The sequence below is a fragment of the Camarhynchus parvulus genome, chromosome 12, assembly GCF_901933205.1.
Source record: "Camarhynchus parvulus chromosome 12, STF_HiC, whole genome shotgun sequence".
Taxonomy (NCBI): Eukaryota; Metazoa; Chordata; class Aves; order Passeriformes; family Thraupidae; genus Camarhynchus; species Camarhynchus parvulus.
In genome coordinates this window covers 14,833,126-14,860,007 of record NC_044582.1, presented here as the reverse complement: position 1 = coordinate 14,860,007, position 26,882 = coordinate 14,833,126, and the positions used below count along the sequence as shown (strand labels likewise).

The window sequence follows — 26,882 nt, the reverse complement described above, 5'->3', positions numbered from 1 at the left end:
GTTAGAATGAGTGAGCTGTAGATGCTCAGGTTGCATTTCTCAACACTCACACTGGAGCTGCTGAGACTGTGTTTGCAATGGATCTGTCAATCAGAAGTGCAAGTGTCTTTTCCTTTGAACATTACAGATATTGAAGGTCAGTGCTTCTATGGATTTAACTGAGAATAATTTTGAAATTCCTATTTTCAAAGTTGGAGATGAAATTTCAAAACTGCCATAGAGAGAGAAAAGTTTTGTTTCATCGAGAAGTCAAGGTCTGATTCTCTCCTCAGTGAGATATTTCTATTATTTATAAATCTCGTGGTGCTGGAGTGTTAGTCCTGGTTTGCATTAATCTACTAAAATCATATTAGATCCTTAATACCTATTTAGTTCTTTTCTGTGCAGTGTGAATTGAACTGGGGTTTTTTTTCCTGGATAATTCACCTGTGCAGTTATGCACATGCACAGAGGCTGAAGCATAGTTCACTGTGTGCACACTGAACCCAAATGTCCAAGGCCAGGCTGGATGGGTCTTGGAGCCACCTGGGATAGTGGAAGGTGCCTCTGCCCATGGCAGGAGGGGGAATGAGATGAGTTTTAAGATTCCTTCCAGCCCATTCTGTGATTCATTCTAACACAACACAGTTCCTGTGGTCACAGCAGCTCTGTAGCAGCACTCCTGGGAAAATCCTTCTAGGAAGGCAGGAGGAGCTGTCTCAGCTTTCAGGAAAAACTGGAGTAGTTTCATTCAGCTTAGAAAAACCATCAGGAAAATGTGTGACAGAGATGATCTGTGTTTTGAGAATTAGGATCAAGGCAAAGAACTTGTTGAAGGCTGGATTCCTCTCTTGCATAATGTGGGATGCTAGGACAGAATCCTTCCCTTGGGAAGGATTTCAGACTGTCTGAAAGGTCCAAATTCTGCTGGAGTTGGAAATTTTTGAGTTGCTGTTCATCCTCAGCTGCTGGCTGCCTGCAGAATGAAGGGAGCAGGTTTCTCCACTGTTGGATGCAATGCAGTGATTGAGCACTGATTGTCCACTGGGCAGTTGGTGCAGCCACAGATAAAACACACATTTCAGTACAGTTGAGGTTGTTTTTTTACCCAACCACCCCTCAGATTTCAAAATGGTGCAAAAGCTAACTTTTCACTGACACAACTTTTCACCTGCTGCATCAGTGACAAAATTGTTTCCACAGAAACTGATTTCCTCCAAAGACCAACATCAAAAAGCCAAAATCAAATAAATGGCAGGAAATAGAATGTGATGGTGCAGATGCTCCATCTTTATGATTATTGTCACTCATGGGGGGAAAATCCATATAGGACATTCCTATCTCTGGCACCTGGTAGAGATGTTGTCACTTCAAGCTCACAGCAGTGAAACCTTTAGAGGCTCCCACACCATCTATTAATTTTTATTCCCTTTTTTTCCCCTATCACACAAACCAGTTTTCCATGCGTGCTTCATACACATTTTTATCATAACGGTTTCAAGCAAACTTCCCTTATCTTGCTGATATTCTCCAGTCCAGAGTTTTTAAAGCTCTAGTGTACCTTTCCTATCCTGAGCTACAATAAAAGTGTTCTCTCTTATTTTCCTTTTTAATATTTTTAAAGGATTTCTTAAATTTTGATTGCGTTTTGTAAATATGTGAAAAGGGAAAACTTTTATTTCCTGTCTTTTGAAATCATTCTGGTGTAGATTGTGATAAATTTGACCTGGCATAAATGCCTTCGTTTTGTTCCCCTGTCAAACTTCTGTGTCTGAATAAATCAAAGAAAACATCAAAAATAATGGAGGCAGGAGGTGAAAGGGTTATAGGGAAAGTGGTAAAAAATTGTACTCCCTGGGAGGAAGAACATGCTGAGCATTTTGAAGTGTATAAAAGGTGTAAACATGAAGGACAGAGATAATTATTTAATCTTAGTAGAACTGGAATTAATCATTTTTAAAAACAAAGAGAAGTGAAGATCATCCAAAAAAAAAAAAAAAAAAAGGAAACCAAATCCTATCAGCAGGAGCTATAGGGTGAGACTTTGATCCTGAAATTAGCTCGGTGTGTGCCCTTCCTGATGAGGCAAGGAGTCTGCTGAGTAGGTTTTTCCCTGACTCAATCTGCATTTCTGTTTGCAGAGTCCTGCCAAAAATCACTTCATATTTGAAATAAAGTACAAGCCATCTCTCTGGAAAGCTTTAAAAGTAAGTAGGCTGAAAAAGGAAAGATATTTCATGGTCTGTCAAGTGAGTAACTGGAACTCCTTGCAGGTATTTTTAGAGTTGGATTAGTGATCTGGTAGCATGCACAGAAGATGGCAGGTGGTAAGTGCTGTTTCCATAGGCTGTGGTATAATTCCAGATGTGCATCTGGAAACAGGATCTGGCTTCAAATTTGTTCTTTCACTATGCTCAAACTCCTCCAGGAGTTACTTGTACAGTTCCTCCCTCTTCCTCTGAGTCTTCATCCTTTCCCATGTGGGAATTTTCATTCCTAACATCTTTCCATTCCTCATTTACGGATTGTCCTTCCAGCCCCTGTGCCCTGCTTTGCAGTGGTTCTTCTGAACACAGAGCCAAATCCACCTCCCTGGTGGGAAGTGGCAACCAAGTACATCTCTGTTCAACCCCTGGCTGGGGGAGGAAGCAGACACTCCGAGAAGATGAGTAAGGACATGGGACTGGTGTCATTTAGTGCCAGTGTTCACTTGAGTTGGACTCGATGATCCATGTGGGTCCCTTACAACTCAGAATATTCTGGGAAGATGTGTCTGGGCGAGGTTTTGTCAGGTTTGGGTTGTGGTTTTTATGTTGTTTTGTCTTAAAAGATTGTTAAAAACTCAAGCTCTTCTTGAAATTTATTCAGTACTTGGGGGAAAGGTCAGTGTCAAAGCATCAGTGTCCAAGGCTGATCCCAAGATTGGGATCCCAAAGCAGCTTGGAGGAAATCAGCTGCTTGTCAGTCTCTGGGACAGAACCATGACACAGACTTGCCCACAGTTTTTCTTAGATTTGTGTTGGATATTACCTTTTTTAGAGTTAATATTTTCAAGCTAATCTCTTTGTTTGTAGCTTTTATAGCAGAAAGGAAGTGATACATTTCTGTCTTTGCCTGTTAATTTTCTATCTTTATTTCCCGGTCAACACACACCACATTTCTGCCTTATCTTAAAAGCAAGGCTTTGCTGGTGCTGGAGTAAATATTCTAATTGAATCCCTCCAGTTGGCACTCTAATAGCTTGTCAATTTGCTCACATTTGACAGCCAGCCCTGCTGCCTTCACAACTAATGCTCGTTGAGTGCCAATATAAATGAGCATGATAATAGTCTGATATTATGTCTGGTCTTTTTCTAAATTTAGTGTCAACGTTTTTCTGACTCTGTTGTGGTGTGGTGTTTTCCTCAAAGAAAATGATTGAGGAATAATGAAATCTTGCTGTGTTTGTCATATGACACTGAATCCTGCAAAGAATTTTTCATTTTCTTGTGAACATCAGAGTTGTGAACACTTTGTAAAACACATCTTATTAACTAGAGCATTACAATGACGAAAGAATGTAACACTTGATGTCCATTTAAACGAATACGAGAAAGGTAAAGAAAAGGGTGAAGAAAGGCTACCCTTTGGATGATTGATGGGCTGCCTAGATCAAATGTGTCTAAATTAGATACTTTTGTATAATTGATTCTGAATGGATATAGATTGTGTGATTGATGGTGTGATTGATGGTATCACTATTTAAAGAAAGACTTGATTTTTTTTTGCCATTTTTGATGGCTTATTCTGTTGGCATCCAGGAACAATAAAGCAAATAATTTGTCATGACATTTTAAAAGACTAATAAATGGCAGAGAAAAAGTGGGGTTTTTTTGTGTTAGAAACCAGGCTGTGTGACCTGAGTTCTGCAATGCCACATCCTCCACTGTGGTCCCTGCTGGGCTGAGCTGAGGGAGAACAGCTGTTTATGGAGGTGTCAGAGGCATGCTGGCTGAAGGAGGTTTGGTGTCCATATTTTGACAGGAAAGGAGATGTTATTTATTAGTGCCCAAAACAAATAGATGCAAATAAACACAAATAAATGCTATTCTTTGGTAGAGTTGAGGAGAATCCCCGTAAAACGAAGTCGCTTTCATCTCATTTGTCTGCTTTGTTGAAATAGAGGTCTGTGAAGAGAAAAAGGTTACTTTTGGAGATTTAATGCCCTGAAAATTTACAGGCTTGATGCTTAAGCAGTAATAAGTGAAGCATTAAGGCATTTCTTGTGGATTAATGACTGGCTGGGAGGAGTTGATGGTTTGAAGAATAGCTGAGGACCATTAACCTCCACTGGTCATTAATCTTCAAAGGCTGCCTTGAATACTGAGGTCATTATTGTATGGAAAATAAATATTTGAGGAGTGGGAGAGAGGAAGGATTACACAGACTTCTAAAATATATGGTTTGAATGGTTTAGCAGCTCTCCTTCTATCATATGTCATTGTAGGTGGACAGTCACTAATATTATTCGTCTACAGGATTGATAATAGTTTTGAATTTTTACTGCTGAGGTTGCTTTTATTTTGTTCACTAATTCAACTGTAAAATTCATAACATTAGGATAAATACAGTTGTAGAAATGTGACTGTAGGGTGTGTACAGCTGGGTGGCCAGAGAACTGGCCATGTAATGGAATTTCCAACATTGTTTTCATGTTAAAAGGAGATGTTGTGGCTTCCATTGAAACCCTTTTTTCTGTAGCCCCTTCCCCTGGTCAGGCACATGGTAGGTACATGCCTGTGTCTTGTTTTCCTGCTGAAGGATGTACCTTTCCTTGATTTAAGTGCTCAGCAGTGTTATTCTCAGCAGTTCTTCACAGAATAACTTGATGTAGCTTTTCATTTGCTGCAAGTCAGCTTTGCTGTGTGGATGAAAAGGGCTCAAAGTGGCCTGTGTGCCTCAAATACAAGTGAAAATCAAGCTGGCAGTCGTGCTGCTGTTCACAATTCCTTGCCTTCAGCTGCAGGACAGAAAACAGTGACACCTGGAAAAGTGGATGCACTTTTGCAGTCCAACCTGGAAATTATTCTTTCCATCAACCTGCAAAATGCACTGATTTATGTGCTCTTTGTCCCAAATTCTGCACATGAGGAGTGTTTATGCTATTAAAGGGGAAATGTCAGATGAAAATCAGCTCATCTTTGTTGGGGTTAACTGAGCAAATTCATGAGCAAAACAGTCGGGGCAAGGGGTTCTTCCTCTCTTTGGTCATTCAGCACAGCTTTCCATGTATTCTTAATTTCTTTTCCCTGCTCTTATCTGTGTCCTGCCATCAAAATGAGGTGTCAGAGGAGCAGCTGATGGATATTCTGATGATCAACTGCCCTGTTACTCTAAAGTTAAAACAAATTCATGTCAGTAATATGTCAAAAACATTTTACATGAAGGTTATACAACCCCAAATCTGTTATGTGCTCCTTGAGTCAGACTGGAAAATTAGAAAACACCTTTAAGATCATCTAATCTGACTTCCCACAAACATTTGACCAAAAATCCCTGCCTTGAGGTCAGAGTTCTATGTTTGAATTAGCACGTCTTTTTTAGAAGAAATTCTCATTCTTCATCATTAGTTAAGGCAGATACCACATATATTCCTAGAAGCTTTTCCATAGTTAACCTACTGTAGTATATTTTTACCTTCTGAAGTATTAGCTGTCTCCTGTCACAAGTTATTCTGTGGTGTTCCACTCAGTGGTGTAATAGAATGAGTTTCTTAAGTGAGTTTTTGATATTCTGAGTAGCTGCTCTGACTCCATTTTCTTTCCAAAAATCTGAGGATGTGAGACTTAAATTGAATTCTAAGAGGAGAAAAGAGTGAGACAAGCATTGCTTTGTAACCCTCATATTTTGCACAGGAGGGAGTGTCTGGAAAGCAGAAACTTCTTGTAGATAGCAACAGCAAAATTAAGGTAAAGACTTCCTTAACAGCTGTGCATAACATCAAATTTGAAAGTGTGACAATGATGCTGAAAGTCCTTTTTCTGGTTCAGTTTGTAAAATCTGCCTTTTCCTACTAAAACATTTTAAATGGGGAACTTTACCTCAAGTGAAAGATGAATTAATCAATTTAAGCCTAAGGCAAGACAAGGTATATGTCAAGTTACAATTTTTGGTGAAAAGCTGTCTGCTGCTGGGGTTGATGTGTGCAAGTTGCATAGCAAGCTATGCAATGGAATTGAAAACTTAGGAATAAATACGTGTCTGGTGTTGAAAAGTGAATGAAACAGACTTGCACTGACACTTAGTGCTCCCAGGAAAGACTTTTTCTTGTAGGAATGAAAAATTAATGAGAAACAGGCGACAACTGCAGCATCGCATTATACTGAAAACTGATACCTGTAGCTTTTTCATAATTGGGAAACCAAAATAGCTATCCAGAAATCAATACAATGGGTTTTGTTTCTTTGAGGGTTTGTACACATTTAAGTCTTTACCATTTGCAGCTGTATGCAGTGTTGAACAGTGTCTGTGCATTATTTTTTTTTACATTTTTTTTGAATGGACCAACATGCTTTTAGAAGAATGCTTACAAATGCTTGCCATAGATGGGAAGACCTGGAAATAACCAGTGAGTGAAGTAAAAACCCAAACATCCTGGTGACATCCACATTCAGCAATATACAGGTTAAACTATTGCATTACTCTGTGCTTTAAAACTGTTTGTCCTGCCTACCAATAGCTGTAGCTAAATGTAGATCCTGACTGAGGATTTAACAATAAGTAAATCTTGTTTGTGTTTGTTTGGTTATAAAATGGTTGAAAGAATTCCAGTTGGTTCCTCACGTGAAGCATTATTTACTGTGAGCATTCACAGCTCTGCCATTACATGGGTGAAATTCATTTGTCAAATAAAAAATGTGGGGCATGAGGTAGGGTTGTAATTCCTCAGTGTTGGGTGGGGTGGAAGGCTTTGGGCAGACACAAGAAGGACTTGCTGGGTTTTGATTTCAAGGCCCAGAGAGTAGACAATTATTTCAAGCTTTGTAACTTGTGTGTGAGTGTTATACCAGAGGGAGAGCAGCAAGCTCTCTAGTGTAGAACCACTTTGGCATTTTCTGCCAGTTCCAGTGTTCTCCAGAAGTCATTTTCACAGCTGCAGCCGTAAGAGAAAATCAGGGATATTGGATTTGCTGAAGTCCTGGTAATCAAAGCCTAGCAGGTAATAATAGAGGCTGGCTATGATGGTGATTAACTGAACCATAGTTGTTTTGCAGGAAGGGAGATTTTATAGAAACTTGAAGTCCAGGCCAGAAAATAACTGAGGTCATGACATTGAATGAGGGCTCTTTGTGAGTTTGTGCAAAAAACAATGGCCAGTATGAGGTGTAAGTATTTAGACCAAGAATCCAAACATCCTGGTGACAGTCAGCTGTCATGTCCTTGGGCTTGCCTTGGCAATTCAGACCTTCACTGGTACATAAGGGACCTGTACAAACGCTTGTGCATTTCAGTCATAATGCATGAGGGGCCATAATTTGCTGACAGTTCATTCTTTAATTCTGAATTCCAAGGCCTCTTGATATATTGTTAATCAAATATTTGGGATTTGTAGTCTGGTTGAAAAAAAAGAAGAAATATTGACTATAAAGTATTGGAGTATTTATGTATGTATTATGAGAGATGTACTGACTGTTGCAACAAGGACCTGTCACAGTTTTCCAGGGCTTCTCATTTCTGATTTACATCAATTTTGTCTGCAGACATGTGTTGCCTGGAGTTGTGACTGGTAATCATTGTGTTTCTGAGATAGCTTTGGTCATGTGCTCACAGAAGATTTTGTGAACAATCTATTTAATCCCATGTGATCAGAATAGTCGCAAATGAAAGGAGCAATGCATTAATCACTGTACCATTTACCTTGGCTTTAATTTGTTGATTTTTTTCCTTTTTAAGTATAAATTTTTCTTTATGCAGTTTCAGTGGTGTTTCACTCTTAGTTTTGTAACAAAACTGAGGAGAGCATTTTTTTTCATTGATATGAACAGCAGTTTTCACTCTGTTTAAAGTGTTTCTGGTGAATTATGTACAGTAGAGCAGATTTAAACACACAATTTTTTTTTTGACTACTTAATGAAAGTCCTTGGATGTTCAGAGACGCTTCTAATTTGGATCAAAATTGGAACTAGTCAGAAGTTTTTAGGGCAAAGAGATTTTCTTGATATATTACTTTTAATACTTCTTAAATTTTTCATCCAGGTTGTTTTAATTCTGAACAGAACCAGCATTCCAGGAAATGCCAAGGAACAGGCTGTTGGTTTTTCTGTTAGGTACGATATGGGACTTTCTGGTGTCTTGAAGCAAAGTCTTGAAACATTGCCCAGTTGTTTGTGGAAACAATTAAATTTGTAGGCTCAAGTCAAGGGACTAATTCAAAAGCGTTTGCCAGTTTGCAACTGGCAGAGGATTATAAATTAGTGTATCTGTCAGCTGCAGACACTGAAGACAAACAACAAAGTGAAACTTTGATAATGAATGTTTTATTATCTGTTGTTTTCAAGAATCATTCTTGTTGACTTCATGGATTATAAAGCTAAATTGTTTCTCCACCTTTCCCACTTCCCATCACACCAAGGCAATGCTATACATGAGTTACAGGTATCTAAACAAAATCATTGATTCTTAAGTTACTGTTTTAAATTTCTGGAGCAATCTCACATTAAGTCTCTAAGAAGTCTGGTGTTTTGTTAGTTCCAGGTTCACTATGATGAAAAAGATCTTTCAGAAGTAGGTGGCATCATACTGTTCTAGTCTAGGTCTTGGCACATCTTCCATGTCCTGCATTGTGTGTGTGTTGTAGCTTTTTGTTTTTTATTTTACCTGTAGTTTTTTGTCTGTCAAAGATGTCACTTGGTAACTATGACTGCATATTACTTTTATTCTGTTTGAATGTACTAAGCTTGTAAAGATCTTGTGCATTTATTTTTCCTATTAAGTGGAGAAAAAAGCATGCAAATGCTGCCATTACATTCAGAACTGTATTCAAGGAGCAGATTACATTTCTGATCTATTTTGGATTAATATAATATTCCCACAAAGAATTTAGTCTTTTCCCACGAGCAATATGGTTTCCTCTGTCTTCATATTGACTGCTAATTGTTGGCATTTGAGAAGATTAAAGTCAGGTCTTACAGGGAGTGCAATCATACAGCCTTTCAGATCTAAACATCTTGTTGCTATAGAAAACAAAATATTCTTGCAAATTATTTAAGGCTGAAATTAAATAAGTTCCACTGAGTATTTTTTTAATATCTGAAACTCAGCTTGTCAAAATAAGACAGGATTTCAAGCAGTTAATTCCAGTGACAACTTTTCACAGCTTAAGAGTTACCTCATTTTTCAGAATTAGTCTTAACCCATGGCCTTTAACATTTTACCCACTCAGGCAGGCATTTTTCAATTTATAAGAGGGGTGTCATCTTAGCAGTGAATATAGGCAGGGGAGCCTGCAATTAATAGATAACCTGAAACAATAGCTTTAATAGCCCATGATTGAGTGTATTTAATAAGTAAGGAGATTTTCTCACTTTAAACAAAGAATAAGAGAATGTGTGTGGGATTAGCAGTTTGCATCAGGGGAATGCCATTGTCTGGGCTGAAAAGAGCTGCACATCTGTAGATAGTTGATAATTCAGATAATTATTCATTTATGTGTAGCTGACTATTTCATAATAACAGGGGGTACAAGTTTGGGGGTTTATTTTTTCTGACTTAGATAGGGAAATGATTAATTACAGAGCTGTATTTCGTGTCAAGTTGTGAATAAATATGTTTAGCATTCATATGGTTGTTTACAAACAGGAAACCCACACCGCTTGCCAACAGTTTGATTTAAAAAAATCATTCAATTCATCACTAATTCTCTGTAGGAAAGATCTTTGCATTTGTGTAGTTTGGCATTTTATAATTAAATTCTTTTAAAACATTTTAATTAGGCAGAAGTAAAGCAGAGTCCTTTTGTTTGCTCTGTGTAAACACTCGAAGGTGTCACTGAGGTGAGAGCTGTCGAGAGTGCTGCAGGGTATCTTGGCTTTGAAGAGTGCTCAGCTTGAGGTTTGTAGTGTGTCCACACTTCATTGGGAGATGGCTTTATCAAATCAAATAACAAATTCAGGAAATGCTTTTTCAGTTCAAGTTCCTTGACTATGTGTTGGATTGTCAAAGTGTGGTAGAACTCTTTGGGCTGACGTCTCTCACAAATGCATTTCCATGCAAAAAAGGACATCTGGAACAGGGACTTGTAGCAAAGCAGTTCAGTCATCTCCTGGCCAGACAGAATCTAGGCAGGAATCTGTCCTGTTGGTGCTTGAAAAAAGAAAAGGTGGGAAAGTCCAGAGGAGGTCCAAAGAGGATCTGAGTGCTGGAGCATCCCTGCTATGAAGACAGACTGAGAGAGCTGGGGTTGTTCAACCTGGAGAGGAGGAGACTCCAGGGAGATCTCAGAGCACCTTCCAGTGCCCAAAGGGGCTCCAAGAGAGCTGGAGAGGGACCTGGGACAAGGGATGGAGGGACAGGACACAGGGAATGGCTTTAAACTGAGAGATGGTGCTTTGAGATCAGATATAAGAAATAACTCATTCCCAGTGAGGGTGGTGAGACCCTGGCACAGGGTGCCCAGAGAAGCTGTGGCTGCCCCTGGATCCCTGCAAGTGTCCAAGGCTAGGCTGGACAGGACTGGGAGCACCCTGGGACAGTGGCAGGTGTCCCTGCCCATGACAGGGGGTTGGAATGAGGTCCCCTTCAAGTTCCCTTCCAACCCAAGCCATTCTAAGAATGAGATTCTGCTGGGCCATTAAAGGCCTTGGAAATGAAGCCAAGGCTGTCCTGGTTAATCAGCACTGCTATTACAGACTGTGGCTCAGCATGAAACACCCACTTGGAAATGTTTTTATGTAATCTCCCTTTTATGTAATTCCTCTTTAGCCACTACTGCGTAAGTGCTTAAAAAGTAATTAACAAAAAGTACATGCAATGCATGCATTAAACTGTTTCTGCCTGCAATAATTTCCTTGGTTATAACCATTTCCATTGTTTTCTTTTGAAATATGGATTTTCAGTTCCCTTCTACAGCTTAGCCCAGATCACAAGTTTGTCTTGGTACTGTGTGTGTATTGGAAAACAGGGCATGTTTCTCAGGTGAGGAAATATATTCTAATAATGGGACTTTTTCCTTTTTGTGGATCATCCAGGAGGAAATTAAAAAAAAAAAAAAGTCACTATGTGAAGATATAAATGTGCAACTTTACTTTTATGCTCTCAAATAGTTGAATAAGTAATCTGCTTTGGATGTACTTGCTTATCTGATTTTGAGATTAAAAGGTATGAGACACTGCTGGACTTGTGTGCTTAGCATTAAATATTGCCATCGAATTTTGCACCATTTTAAGGTTCTGAATTAATTTTTATTTGTGACTTGCCTCTTTGTATCTGTGGAATCCTACACCAAGGAACTGTGTTTAAGTTACTGATACCCAGCAGAAAATCTGAATTTAGAAAAGGTGCTACTGAAACCAAGTGACAGCTTTTGGCTGTGTGAAATGTGGTTGGTTGTATAACTGAGTATGTGCTGGCTATTTGTTTGTTTTCATCATGCTTAGTTTCAAGTGTTATCAGAGCATACATCTGAGGCTTGTTCTGACATTTTTTTGCAATTTAATGTGGGAGTTTTAAATCCTCATAAGCTTTTCCAATTCTCATTGAAATTAACAAGTCTAGGAGAGCCATTCTTTGAGATAGATATTTTCCTTGACCATAGTGCAAAATCACTTGTAAAGAAGGGAATATGGTTAACAGGGACACCTACAATTCCATGTCTTGTTCTGTACAGAACTGGGGTGAGATGTAAGAAGCAGCCTGCGATTTACATGTCTCTCCTGTTAATTTTAATATGCCTGACTCCCCATGGTTGCCTTGAGCATCTCAACCTTGATTAATCTAAAGTTAAGTTCCTTTATGCTGGTTTATCTCTGATTGTTTTAGGCTCACTCCATCTGTTTCTTAATGTAGCTCTATAACTTCTTTCACAGTTCAGATTTGCTGATTGTATCACTTTGGGTTTGTGGCTAAAACATTCAGTTCTGGTTTTATTACAAGATACTTTGATAAACTTGTGAAAAGTGGATGGGAGATTATTATCGAATAATTATTCTCTGAAGGTGATTCCCTTCTTAATAAAAGTGGAAAAAGTTTAGTAAAGATGAAGACAGTAGATTAAATTATTAGGAAGACTGAAGTGACATCACTGATTTTTACTTGTCAAAGGTTCAGGCCAATCTTTTCCCCTTTGCTATAAGGAAAAAAATGTTAAGCTGCATTTTATGATTTTTCAAGTAGCAAGACAGTCCAAAAAAGTACGTAGAACCCCTTTGTCAACTCCTGAAGTCATCTCATTTTGCAATAATCCAATTCTTAGCTTAGTATCCTATTTGTGGGGATGTTATTACAGGTCATTAATTTTTAAACTGGCACATTTTTTAGTTTAAATTCCTTTATATAAACCTTGCGGAAGATAAAGACCATTCTCAGTCTTTCAGCAGTCCTGTCCAGAGCTGAATGTCTTTAATATATAATGCCAGCCTTTGGAAGAGGCATTTCTGGAACAAAAATTCTCACTGATGTTGAGGTGGCAGCAAGTCCTGCTGGTGACCACTGGGAAAAACCCGAGCTGCTGGGTGGGCAAGGAATGTTCCAGGCTGAGTTTAGCAAGGTGGGAGGAGAATTTCCTATTTCTACTTGTGCTGTGTTCCATCCAGAGCTTGGTATGCCCCAGGAACAAGCTCTTCCCCCTCTGGTTGAGCTCCAGAGGCTGGACGAAGCAAGAGGAAGAGGACACATGAGCTCTTAAGCTTGTTCCACATGTGGACAAGATCAGAGACATTAATTTCTGTTCCCGCCTTCTGACTGGGATCTGATCCTCAAAAGGATAGGAAAGAGCAAGGAATTAATTGTATTAAAATAAAAGGAGGAGTAATCAAAATCAAAAATCACCTGTCCAGTGCCATGTTCCTGATTGATGCTATGTAGTAACTGCTGAGATCAGACAGTTTTGTAATCTGCTAAAGGAATATATGACTCAGGCACCAACTATTTTGTGACTTAATTTGGAAAAGGGTTGCATAGATATATTTAAAAAATGTAAGCTGTGCTTTACTGGAAGAGTGCAACTGCATTGAGTAAGGTTTGGACCTATCTTGATCTGATCTGTTTTCTCCAGCAGCAGCCAGAGGCAGGTAAAGAGGAACTCAAGAAGAGGACAAGTGTCTGAGGATGCTTCCAGTGATCTTTGATACTCTTGTATTTACAAGTCTTTGGTTGTTTTCTTTCCAGGAATTTGTTGCTGTATATTCTCAACCCATGTAAGCTTTTGACATAACCAATATCCTGTGGCAGCATTTCTAACTGTGGCTGTATGCTGTATCTGAAAATAACAGTAAGAGGATCCCTTTTGTATCTTCACTGTCTCATTTCAACAATCAAGGACTAAGAAATAAAACTACCTGGAGCCAGGTACAAAATGATTGCAGCTGGTTCCCTTTTTCCCTTGCTAGTTGCAGGCTTGGCTCTGAATCCTCTTTCTGTTTCCTCTGCTAAAATGGAAGGTTGTGGTTTATTTATAATATTTTGAATACAAACCTTGTCCAGTGTCTTTATCACTCTTCTAATTGCCTTTCTGAGTTTTACTAGTTCTGCTTTGGTTTACTACACGTTAAAAGTGAGCTGATTTTTATTTGGTAGTAATTTGGAACCTAATGAGGACAGCAATTCACGTTTTTGATGACTACAATGTTACTGTAAAAGAACGTGTTTTAATTATTTGGAGATTTCAGATGTGTATAAGCACTTCAGTACCCATGACAATGCATTTTTGTACTTTAATTAAGCTTCTTGAAGTGCAGAATTCCTTTTTGAAAGTTTCCATTGTCTCACTAAGAAATGCAGCCTGACCTAGATAGTAGCTTCTATAGCATTTCATTCTTTTCTGCATGGGGAGTAGAAGTCAAGGATGTTTCTCAGGTGACAAAAAGGAAGATCCCAAGTCTTTCTAGAGAACAAGGATAACTGTTCTTCATCTCTCTTCTCCCATGTGATGGGCACTTTTACTTAATGCTTGCATACTCCAAATAAACATAGTATTTGTATTTCTATGGCTATTTCTAAAGAGGAAATAAAGATAAGTTCTGGTGACTTTCTGTTTCAGGAAATAAATTTTACTAGTGGACCTCAAATATTATTCACATCAAGATTTCAGATCTTAGTGGAACTTTGGTTTTTGGTGGTTTGGTTTTGGCATTTTCCTTGCCTGAATTATGAAACAACTGTCTGTTTGGAGCAAGGCACATTGTAGCTGGATTTAGGAGAAAGTCAAACCAGAAGGAAGAGAGAAGGAACATCTTGACATGTCTTCAAACTGGTAATACATTTATTTTTAACTGGCTGTTGAATTAAACAGAAAGTCTTGTACAGAAAGTGATCAAATCAGCAGTTTTGTTCAGTCAGGCCTCGTTGTGGATATTTGTGACTGTGCCATTTGACAGCATTGGCTTTGGTAATTTGCCAGGTTTGTGCCACACACCACAGCACACCATCCATTGTGACTTACTCTTTGAACAACTCATCTGGCAGCAGCCCACGCTGTGGATTGTGTCCTGCACCAGCTCCATTTCATCATATATCCATGATATCCATATATCCATCATATATATCCATATATCCACTCTCCAGGTGCTCGCTCTTTTGAGGAATATTGCAGTTAGTTCAAATCATTTAAACTTGTCTGACCTTTTTGCCTTTTAACGCCCCATAAAGGATGATGAAACTGTGCAGAGGCGCCCCAGGGCAGAACATGTTGTTGGAATTACAGGGACACCTTGCTACCTCCTCTGTCACATGCTTCAGTAATTCTGCATTATTTTTCAGAAAGCTGATTATTGCTTAGCAAAAATCTAATTGAAACTTCAGACAGTGAAAACATTAGAGAAAGTGTATGATGTGCCTCTGAGAAATTAATCTGAAGTGCAGAGGCAAAATTCAGCAAATATTGGATCAATTTTTATAGACTTTGCTGTTGTGGAGGAACTACTTGCAGTCATGCTGCTGTATAAACTGCCTTGGATGAGTGGGTTTGGAGGGTGTCTCTAACTTACCATGCTAATATGGAGCAGTCAGTAGGAGTTCCCTGAGTATTTAATGACCTGTGTGCACTGCTTGTGCCTAAAGAGGGGTGGTGTGGGTGCCTCTTGGTTCTGCTGGATTAATATCTCCCAAATCAGGCCCAAACATGCAGCTGCCCTTAGTTCTGGGTGCACACAGAGGAATTTAAAGGCAATCTGAAATACTGTGCTCTCATCTGACACACATGAGCTGGTGATGTGTGGTTTTCTCAGTCTTGCAATACATGGTTGTGTAGGTAGTTGTCTTCCCTGGGTTGTTCTGAAGTCTGCTCTGCTCATCCAGGGGTTCATCACATTGAACCTCAGGTATTTAAATGAGAGTCAGAACAAATTTATTCCAAATACCCATAATCTGGTAGAAAAGTTATCCTGCCATATTTGCACCAAAAATACAATTTTTCTGTCAAATTCCTGCTGCATTATGTCCCCAAAACAGTTTTAAAGGCCATTGTCTTTATTCTCAAGTATACTTCAGAATGGTACTTCATGGTCTCAACCTTTTATTTTCCTTCTCTTTATTCTTTTCCCTTATTATCATAAATAGGATTATATGAGGGGCTGGTTGTGCTTCCTATCAGTGAAAGAACATTAATTATCTCTGCATTAACCTGGGGGGATGTGGCTTTTGGGCAGGACCTGACTGAGGCCTGGCCAGGTGGGAGCACAGACACAGCAAGCAGGAAATGGTTTGCAGCTTCCTAAATTCACCTCAAGTTGATCCCAGACCAAGGGATGATGGATTATTGTGATGGATGCAATTGTGCCAGGGCTCAGGGGGGCAGAGTGTGTGTCTTCCTTCCCAAAACAGGCTTGGTGTGGGACTTCTCCCTGAAATTCATTGAGATGGAGGTTCCTGCCGTGATATTTTGGAATTTGAAGGAGGCTGTGTGCATGGAATTGGAATATTTCTGTTCCCAAAACATGCACTACTTGGAGCTGGGCAAAGGAATGAAGGAGAGTCTCTGGGGACTGTTTCCACTGTGGTACTCTGATGTGCAATTTGCCACTCATCGTTTCATCTCATTCCATTAATGAGCTCTGATCCCTTAATTTTTATTTTTGTGTCAGTGCTACAGAGAATTAAGACAAAATCCCGCAGCAGGGATGTTCCTGGTGGTCCATTCGGGGGGGTATCTTTGGTATTGGAGAGCACCAGAGCTCTGTCTGCTCCAGACCCCTCCTGGCCTGCCTGGTTTTCATACCCCAAGGAAGGGCCACACTCCGGAATCTGCTCAGGTGGCAGAGGATTGTTGCTGAATTGTTTTCAAACCAGCAGAAGCCAATAAATTCCTGTCCTGTTCTAGATCCTGGATTTGCTGTAAGCAGGAAGCACTGAAAACTGTAGGTGGCTGTTTCAGCACACCAGAAACTGGATCTACAAAGCATTGACTTTGCAAAAATGTTGAATTTGGGACTCTGAGCATGGCACTAAAGGAGATGCATTTCAAAAAGGCTTCCCCCAGTGCCAGCCAGGCACTGCCTTCTCACTTGCCATCCAAGAATGGGGCTCCACATACAACAGTGGGATGTGGCAGAACCAGGTGTTTGCTCTCAGTGAGATTTGCATTGCTCAGGAACCTCTTGAGTACAGACCAAAAATTAGCTTTGGCCAAAATCCCTAATCTGCTTTTCCTACCTAGCAGTTGGGGTGCCCCAGACAGAAAAATCTGAATTGTGTTTTGGAGGTTCATCAGAGTTCCTTTCCTGCCAGGGCAACAGGGTGCATTGCCAGTGAATTATAAACTTGACCTGATTTAGAATAGTGCAAGACATTCAAAATTGCATTGTGTCAGTGTTTCTTCACCTGACTGCAAGCTTTCCTGCTTTGCTGTTTGTTGATTCAACCTCTTTAAACTTCTCACTTCCAGACTTTCAAAGTTCCATCCCAAAGAGGCACAGTGATATTCTGCATAATTGTTATAAAGTTAAATCATGTCGTTTGGCTTTAAGTAGAAAAAATAACCCTGCTCTCCTCTCCAAAGAGATTTTTATATCCCTTTTCCACATTGAATTGCACTGTCCTCTAGTGGGTGTTTTAAGCAAATGTTTTTGTGTTTGTAAATCTTTCACACTGCACAGATACAGAAAGCTTAATCTTTATTTTCAAAAGAACCATAAATGTTCTCTGATATAAAAAGATAGAGGATTAGAGTAATATTTCAAAACCAAATAAGAAAAAGTAACATTTGACCTGTGGTCGAAGCTGTAATAATACAGAGATACATAGAAATGTTTGCATCTGACTTATCTGTTGGAGCAGAAGGATAAAGAGTGAAAACACAACTGTGGGCATTTTATTACTTTGTATTGAGAATTGAATATAATCTGCTTCTTTCACATTGAAACAAGTTTGGTAATCTATGAATGAATGAATATTAAACACCAGTGGACTAGTAGGAGGGATTAAATGCACTACATTAGGCTCAAAGAGAAGAACTATGTATCCCATTTTACCAGTGGTTTGGGTTTTTCTTAATGTTGCTATTTACCTCTTAAAAGGCAATGCCCTTCTTTTAACTGGGGTTTCCTGGGATTTGAGGTGTAAAACACCTCTGAAAATCAGAATGGGAATATGAATGTTTTACATGACAGTGATTGTCAGGCTTCTGGATGTTTGCAGTACTGGATGCCTGGCTCCAGCTGTAGGTGACAGCACCTTTACTGTCCCTCCCTGGACTGGGGATACATCTGGATCTTCATTGCTTGTGTCCCAGCACCCAGCAGTGTGAGCATCCCCCAGTCTGGGACATGTTGAGTGATCTGATATCATCCTTCCACTGGTGTTTGTTCTGTTGAGGGATGAGGGAAGAAACAAATGCCTGGCAGTGAGTTTGTTTCCTTAGCAGTGTTGCTGGAATAGAAAAAACATTTATAAGGCATACTGGTAGATAAAAATGGTTATTAGAGTAATGATGCTGTTTAGTAACCTGTCTTGCATGCAGGCAGTTTGCCCTCTCCTTGGTATGTCTAATAGTCCACAGGCATTAGATGCTGAGCATGTGGGTATATAATGGTTCTGATATGCTACAGGAGGTTTATTTTTCTCACAGATTTAATTAATTCATAGACAGTGCATTCTCTGTGCACATGAAACACTGAAAACCCCTTCATCCATCCACTGTGTCTGAATGCTAAAGTTCTTTCAGCTGGAAATGCAGGATCTAGTCAGGCTACAGAAGCATATATAAACAATGTTCACAGATTTCAGCAGAGTTAAAATGAATCTCAGCATCATTGGAACTGATCTTCTGGCTTATTTGGAAGATTAGGATAAAACCCAAGATCGAATTCCCTACCTGATTCAGTTTCTTATTGATTGAATCCTTTTAGACTCCTCTCTAATTTAACAGTGTATTTTTATTAAAGCCAAGCACACAAACATCAATTATCCAAGCTGCATCTAATTTCCTTCAATTTTTTTTCCTCTTGCTGCCAATGGATTAGAAGACATGATTAGAATTCAGCTTGAAAGCTGAAAAGCAGATCCCTAAATGAAAAAGTCTGTGCTAGGAATTAAAATATCTGTAGTGGGCATAAAATCCTCCTCCTTATCTCCACTAATGTAAACACACTTGGGTAAGTTGATCTGTCACATGTCTGCTGCAATGTCCCTGAGTTAGGAGGATGTATTAGGAAGGGTGGAGTGCTGTCTGTGGCGTGTCCCTCTGTTAGAATCCATCACCAGGGTGCTTTAACACCAGAGTGTTTTGCATAGAGACATCTCTGCCATAAGGGTTAATGGGATAAGAGTTGGAAGGGCTCTGTTTTTCCTCTTAGATTTTACTTGCTGACACCAGGAATGTTTGTGTGCTCACAAGCAGCGGGAACAAGGCAGAGAAGGGACCTTCTATGGTTTTAGTCTTTGTAGCTTCTGCAGAGTAAAGGATTTTGCAGCACAAAGGTGAAATAAAAAACTGCAATGGCGTCACCAACTGAAAATCCAGAAAACCCTTCACTGGTAAATGCATGCATTTAATGTGAGTATAAGGAAGAGTTATAGAATCAATTAAATTGTATGTTCTTGTTTGAATGGGTTATAAATTTCCTTCTGGTGCCTCTGTGTCACTGGTTTTTTAAGATTTTCTAAGCCTTCTGATGTTGACATTCTTCTAGTGAGCTTTCTCACACACTTTCTGTAAATAACTCATTGTTTTGCATTCCTTTATGGAGGAGGGGGGAGTTGATAGACTGTTGGTTTGACCAGTGTCATTGGAGAGGTGGCACTGTCACCCTCCAATCTGCTGTCACTTTTGGAAAACTATAAATATTAGAGTCAGAAATTAAAGTTCCCTTTTTTCCTTCACCTTGAGAACGGTGTTGTGCTTCTGTTCTTTCATGTCCTATAGTGACACCTGTGCTTTGCCTGGGATCAGAAAGCCATACCATGGGCCATACACAGGCTCCATGAACTCAAAATGCACTGGAAATTCTTTGAGCAACATGGTCTAGGGGATGGTGTCCCTGTCTTATGGGAAGTAAAGCATCTGTTGGGATGTTGTGTTTTCCAGTTGCACTGTGGATGGCAGTCTTACTACCAGCGCTGAGCTGTGTGTGAGTGCACATCACAGGAGAGAATTGTCACATTTTGTCTGTGGAGAGGTGTAAAACCTGATTGTGCAGAGCTATAAACGTGGGTGGCCTCAGGGAGTTTTCCTGGTGCTGGTATGAGCCTGGCTGGCTGGAGCTGGCAGGGTGTATCTCCTCCTGCGGTGCAGTGAGCTGAGATAATTGCAGCTGACATCCTGCACCAGTGCAATGCAGTGATATTTCATTCCTTCACACCTAATCCCTTCTTTATCCTCTCAGGTTTTGAGTCAACACAGTTCTGGCAAAGCTCATTTGTGACACCCAGTGAAACTTCTTGTGGAGCACCCCAAGTGTTGTGGGTTAGCCCCAGGGTGGATGAGGAGCAGCAGGGCTGCATCCCCGGGGTGTCCTCAAGGTGATAAGGCATGCTTGGGAGCCTGCAATATGGGCTTGGGTTCATGTTCTGCTGCCTTACCAAGTGGAAAGTAATCATATTATTATCTTTTGTGTATTAATGTCTTGTATGTTGTAAAGGGCAATTTAATTGTGAATCGGGTGGAGAAATTGCAGTTTCCAGAAACTGATGAATAGCAGTTTTTTGAGGTTATCAGTTAACCTGTTGTAATGAATGCTCTTCATTACATGCCTCTCCTTGTTAATTAGAAGGGATTTTTACTCCTCTTTATCAAGTCAGGGCAAGTTTATTACCTTTTCCTCTGTCGTGCTTGTGATAAAGTGAAGATCCAGATTGTTTTGTGAAGTGTCCACATGAATATTTCATTGCATGTACATCACACATTCATGCCCCGTGTTTTCTGAGCTCCAACCTCTGATGATTGTTCAATACATTTCAAAAATAATCAAACTATAGCTTGTATAAGGTCTTTTTATTTATATTTATAGGTAGAAAGTCCCTTTTTTTGTGTAAATACTTTAATTATGGCATTAATTACCATGCCAGTTTAGACCAAGACAATTAATCACTGCTGTACACTGGAGCAATAATAGACTCAGACTCAAGTTCTCTGAGTGCAGAGGTGAAGCTTGCACCTTCCATAAATCAGAATCTGCCTGACAGAGAGGAATTGCTATCCTGGTTTGGATCTTTTACCTGTGTGTATTTAAAAAACAAAGTCAAAACATAAACATGCCTCCACTCAATTCCTCCTTGGTTTCTTTCCTACAGGTTGAAGCAATCCTTGTGAACATATTTGGTGGGATTGTGAACTGTGCCATCATAGCCAATGGTATCACCAAAGCCTGCCAAGAGCTCGAGCTGAAAGTACCTCTGGTGGTCAGACTGGAAGGTGAGTGCTGCTGCATTCAGACAAAATCATCCCTCAGGTTCTCAGTAATTCGCTCAGAATTTCTTCTTCTCCTAAACATATTACTCCTATACAATATGTTCAATTCTTCGGCCATAGCACAACCTGAAGTCAATAAACTCATATTTCTGCATTTATGGACCCTGATGTTACTGGAAGCAATGAAAGTTTGCAATGGAAGTGCTGTGAGTTTGCCTGTAAGATTTGCAATGCAAATAGGAATTATTTTGATGCAAGTTTATGTTTACTGGGAGGTATTTCTTTTTTTTTTTTTTTTTTTTACTGAATGCGATTCCATTATTGCTAAACCTGCAGCAAAATATCATTTTTTTTTAATTTACACCAGTGTCAATTAAAAGAAAGATGTTAGAAACAGTATTTTTGAGAGAGAAATTACTGTAATGTGTTCCTCTGCCCAAACCCCAATCCAGCTAAAATCCAATAAAAACCAGAAGATTTGGTAATGGTAAGGAATATTTTTTTCTTTAGTGCATCCAGCATTGTTTCACAAGAAACAAAAAAGCCACAGAGGGGGGAGGACAAGCACTCTTTGGCAGTTACAGACTTAAATGGCAGTGGGTGTGGGGTTCTGCCTGTAATTTCTGAGAAGTGCCCTGAAGGAGGGAGAGTCTTCTACCACTGAGTGAAAAGTGCCTTGATTGCAATCAGCACACAGCCCTGGTAAGCTGAAAATATTTCATTCTGGCAAGTAGGTTTGGAAAACAGAGGGATTTCTGGGTGGGTTTTAAGGACTCTTACTCAAAACCATCCATATTCATGTTTGTGTGTGTGTAAAGAGCATAAAATGTCCTGTCAGTGTGCAGTGGTGATGAAAGGAGGCAATGCATCCCTTTATGGACATGAGGTGCAATGCTGAGGTGTTTTCATTGTGATAGAAGGGAGAGGAAAACATGTTTTGAGTACATCAGGCTTTTTACTTTCCAAAAATTGCCCTCCCCAGGATTCCTGAGGATGCAGAGTGCCCAGGGAGCCCTTTGCTTAGGGGGATGCTCCTTTTGTGTTTCAGGAGAAAGCAGAGCCTTCCCCTCCCTCATTCTCATGCTGCACTGCACGTGCTGGCATGGCTTCTGCTGGAAGTTTAAATACCCTAAAATGGATTTTAGAGGCAAATTGTGAAAATTTTCTTTGGATGGTGTAGCACCAGTCAACACCTTTAGAAACTGAGTAAAAAGTTTAATATGGATGAAGGAGACTGATGGATGTTGCTTAGAAGCAGAGAAGTTTCATTATATAAAATCTCATTGTTTATCAGCTCTAGGCAATGCTGTTTCACTTTTTGTCATAGCAAAAAAAACTTTTCCTGTCTTTCACAGCTGGGAAAAAGTTTATCTGTCAGATCTGTGAGACTTCTCAGCTGTTGTAAGTGCTGCTTTTTAAGTGAAGATATTGCAAAAGCCATTAGTTTTTCCTGTGAACAAGATGTTTCTGTTGTGATATTTGAAACTGTTATAAAAGAAACATGAAGAGCAACTTGGTCATTTTAAACTGCAGTCTGCTGGGTCTGCCACTGTGTTTGCTTGGCCTTTCTCCTGTAATTTTGGTAATTCCATGATTGTACAGAGGAGTGAAAGCCCTGCAGAGGTGCCTGTTCCTCTTGTGCCTGTGACCTTTGAGTCATTTGCTGCTCCACCCACAGAGATCAAAACTGAATCTTCAGAGCGTCAAACACAGACTCAAATGCAAACATCTTTGGGTTACCATCTTCCCAGGACTGCTCACTCTTCACTAGAGCTCTGATAATGGCTCTCCTAGGCTGGTTGCTGACACTGGAAATGGCAGTACCACATTTTCTTTAGGACACTCTCTCCCAGAATAATACAGCAATCTCCCACTTTTGCATAATCTTCATCTCTTTTTTTTTTAAATTCTTCCTCACATTCCTCATGTTCATCCTAAACAAAGAGCTGTGATGTTTAGAACCTTCAGATGTTGTATTTTGGAACTGTTAGCAAGTCACTGCTGTTTTCTCTGCCTCCTTAATCACTTAACCAAGCAATACATGTGTGTTTGGTCCTTTTAATCTTTCCTCAGAAATCAATCCCTCTGGATCCCTTACCATCCTCATCGTTCTTTGAACTCACACCAGGTTATTTAAACTTATAAGGATTTTGAATTAATAATGAGCACTGTAGAAGTAATAAGACTACCCAAGACTTTTTAAAACATCACTGATTACATTTTACAGTTCAAAAGGAGAAAAAGGAGCAAGCACTCTTTTGGGTTTCCATTTTGAACATTTTCCCAGCAGAAGGTTTGTGATTATTCCCATAAATCTAACAGATTTGTGACCTGCACTTTAAAGTCTCTTTGCCCACATGCACTGTACTACAAGTGTCTTGATGACTAGAGTTTTAATCAGTCAAATCTGTCTTGATTTAGTAGGATTCTGTGGACAAATCTTTGTTCTCAGCTGTATAATAATTACAAGCCGTTTTACCAGTGGATAAAGAAAGGATTACTCTCCTCTTTGAAAATGGTAACTTTATAATTACATATGTTTGCTTGCCTTATCAGTAAAGAACTCACCAGCTGAGACACAGGATTATTGTTTAAAAAGCTCATGGACAAATGGAGAATCCAAATATTCCAGATTTCATCTTCTACAGATAGAAAAGTAACTGCTGCTGGGTTTATGCAGGATTTTTTCCCTTTAAAATGTAATACTCTTCACTTAAGTTTTGTGAAAACTGACTAGGAGTGCTGAAGGGAAGCCAAGCCTTGCTTCTCATTTATGTAGCTCAGAGCTTAGATGAAAAGAGGGAAGAATAAAAAAGAATAGTGAATTAGATATCTGCTTCCTATGCTGGAAATTTTACATCCTCTCTTTCAGAAAATGAATTCTCTCCTTCTCTGGTCATAGGGCAAGAAGGACTGGGAGGAATCATAACTACTTAATATGTTGAAATTCAGATAGATACAAGTTGCTTTTTATTCACATGTCTGAATGCAATTTTTTTTAAATTTTCCTTCCGTGTGATCAGTAACCTTGTGTGTTCTTCAGAATCTGAAATATTCTAGTATCTTCAGAAATCTTTTACACACAAGTGAAAATTTGCTCCAGCTTGTGTGTCTTGTTTGCAGGTATAGTTTAGTATGTGTGCCTGATTTTTTTGATTTTTAGTATCCCAAATTGGCTGTCAAGAGAGAAGAATGGGATATTGCAAAGTCACACTTAGAGCTTCATTCAGATCAGCCTGTGCAGACATCTTGGGTTTAAACATTCAGCACAAATTTAAATCTGCCCTTGCCTGTTAGGATGTAAACATGAGGCAGAAGGAGAGATTAAAATATTCTTTGGGGAAGGTTTAAGGTAGGAAAGGGCAAATGGAGTGGATATAATAGAGTTTAATTGTCTTTTACAGATAGGCAGTGGATGCTGGTTTATTCTTGACTGCAGAGCCAGCAGGTGTGAGATGTGTGAGCCACCAAAACTTTGTATGTTCCCTACCTAAAGGTCACTAATTAGAGCTTGGCACCAGCCAAACCTCAAATCAAATCTTGTTGAAGAAGTGATGAACTTCAAACCTGATTGTCCAATACCTGTCTTTGGGACCTGAGAGGTCCCAAGTTTCCAGGCTGGGAGAAGACAGGAGTGCATTCATTGCCTGGATCCCTGCTGGGGGAGATCCCTGTGGCTCAGTGCCCTCAGCAGTGCAGCATGGCCAAGCTGGACCCCTGCTAGGGATCCTGTACCATGGGCACAGCCTGCTCATGTCACTAATAATAATAGACATTCTGCATATTGTGACTTTTTTTGTCATAGCAGAATGTTTTGGGTCAATCAGAGTATTTTTTGTATTATTCATCTATTTGCTAGCACATAGCAATGTATGTAACTGTGCTCATGTCATTAATAATAATTGATATTCTGTATATTGTGACTTTTTTTGTCATAGCAGAATGTTTTGGGTCAATCAGAGTATTTTTTGTATTATTCATCTATTTGCTAGCACATAGCAAATGTATATAACTGTGTCTTATCCCTTATAGCTTATTTACCTGAAAAGCCAGAAATGGCACTGCGGAATCCTGCATCCTCTCTAAGCATCAGCATTAAGCAGTGACCATTTAGCCTGTTCTGATGGGTCTATGGCAGGCCAAGTGAGTAAGGGAACATAATCTAAATCCTGCATGTGGTTGTATTTTATTGGTTTGATTTTCATTCAGCCTCTCCCAGGGAGTGCTGGTGTAACCTCACCACTGGTAGAGACATGCTTAGACAGAACATTTATTATTAGGATTTTTTTTTTGGTAATGAGTTGAGTACATTTGCTTTGCTGCTGGTAGCAGAGATTTCAGACCCACAGAAGTGGGAATGTGAGATTGCATTGACACAGACTGAGGTTGTTCCAGAAGCCAGGTTTCCAGCAGGGGGATGTTTAGATTACAAAGCCTGAAGGTGCATGCCGATAAAATTACATCTTTCCAGGTTTGCTGGGGAGTGTTGTTGACAGTAATATATGTCAGAAGACAAAAACTTCTGATTAGAAAGCCATTCTCTTCATAGAATCCAGTTTAAAAAAACACCAAAACAAACACACACACAAAATCCCCAAACAATAAACCCCAGCAACAGCAAAAGCCCCACAGCCTCCAGCCTTGTGAATTTTCTCAGTTGGCTGCAGGGCAGGGGAAGGGCAGATTATTCTGATATCCTGGGTATGGAATTCTGTTCACAGTTCTCTGACACCATCCAGTGGCAGGAGGTTAATGCTGGAATAGTGGGATTCTTTATTTGTTTATTTTAACATCTGTTGCAACAAGATGGTGTTCTTTGTAGATTCCTAAGTGTTTCCAGTGTTTTTGGAATGTTTAATTTTAAATCTTTTACCTCTGCTTTTAGCAGGCTCATTATAATTTCCATATTCTCCACATAGCTAAAATACTTAATCACAATGAGATAAAAGGCTACCACCAAAAAAAAAAGGCAAAAAAAAAGGATAATTATAGCAAAGGAAGTGCTTGCTAAAAAGTGTGGTTAGTTGTATGGCCTGCCTATAAAAGTGTTTTATTTAAGAAATACAAAATGTACTCATACAGTTTTGACTGCAGTGAGATTTTTTTTTCAGCTTTCATCATTTCATTTCCCTGCATAAACTCCCCCTCCCTTCTCAGGGGCCTGTGTTTTGTATTGATTTTGTAATGCATGTTAGACAAGTGCTGTGGAGAGCAATCAATGCAGTGCAGAACAGATCCAATGTATTGTTCCCTCTCTGACCCGTTAGTAAATTAATATTGGCCACTTAGTGAAGAACAAAAGTTTAGTTTTAAATACATGGTTATCACAAAAACCACAATATTTTTTTTCTGTGTGGGAAAATTTCCAGGAAAATTTCACTCTTTCCATTTTTTTCTCCTCATAACACTTTGTCTTGTAGAATCCTATTTGAGAGATCAGTACATTCTTGCTTGTTTTAAATGTTTATCACACTTTTATCTAAATAAAAGGCAGAACCTTTTGGGAATCACTATAAAAATGTGAGGGACTCCAAAGAGAACAGAGCCCTGGGAATGGCTCTTGCCTTCCCTGTGCAGTGCTGAGCTGACAAGCAGCAGCCTCCACATTATATAATATAGGATACTTGAACAAAAATCAAATATTATGCTCTTTTTTTGCCCATAATATTATTTTTTTCTCTGTATAAAAAGTTCTGTACAGTTCTGAGTGTTACTAAGCAACCAAATCCCCCTTCTGTCAAAGATTTCAGATGCCTTTGACCTTCCCACACAAACCCTGCAGCGTGTCCTCTGCACAGCCATGGGAAGCATGACCTGTTCTGCCAGAGCCTTTGCAGAGGGAGCAGATGGGTCCCACATTCCTCTT

At 39.5% G+C, this 26,882-nt stretch overlaps 1 protein-coding gene across 2 annotated transcripts in view; it reads left to right on the top strand.

Moving 5' to 3' along the window:
* SUCLG2 (succinate-CoA ligase GDP-forming beta subunit) overlaps window positions 1–26,882 on the top strand; it is a 102,023-nt gene that overhangs the window by 71,740 nt on the left and 3,401 nt on the right. For both annotated transcript variants that reach the window (XM_030956591.1, XM_030956592.1), the window contains one exon: window positions 20,899–21,019. In XM_030956591.1, coding sequence (XP_030812451.1) covers window positions 20,899–21,019 — 121 coding nt within the window. The remainder of the gene's footprint in view (window positions 1–20,898; window positions 21,020–26,882) is intronic.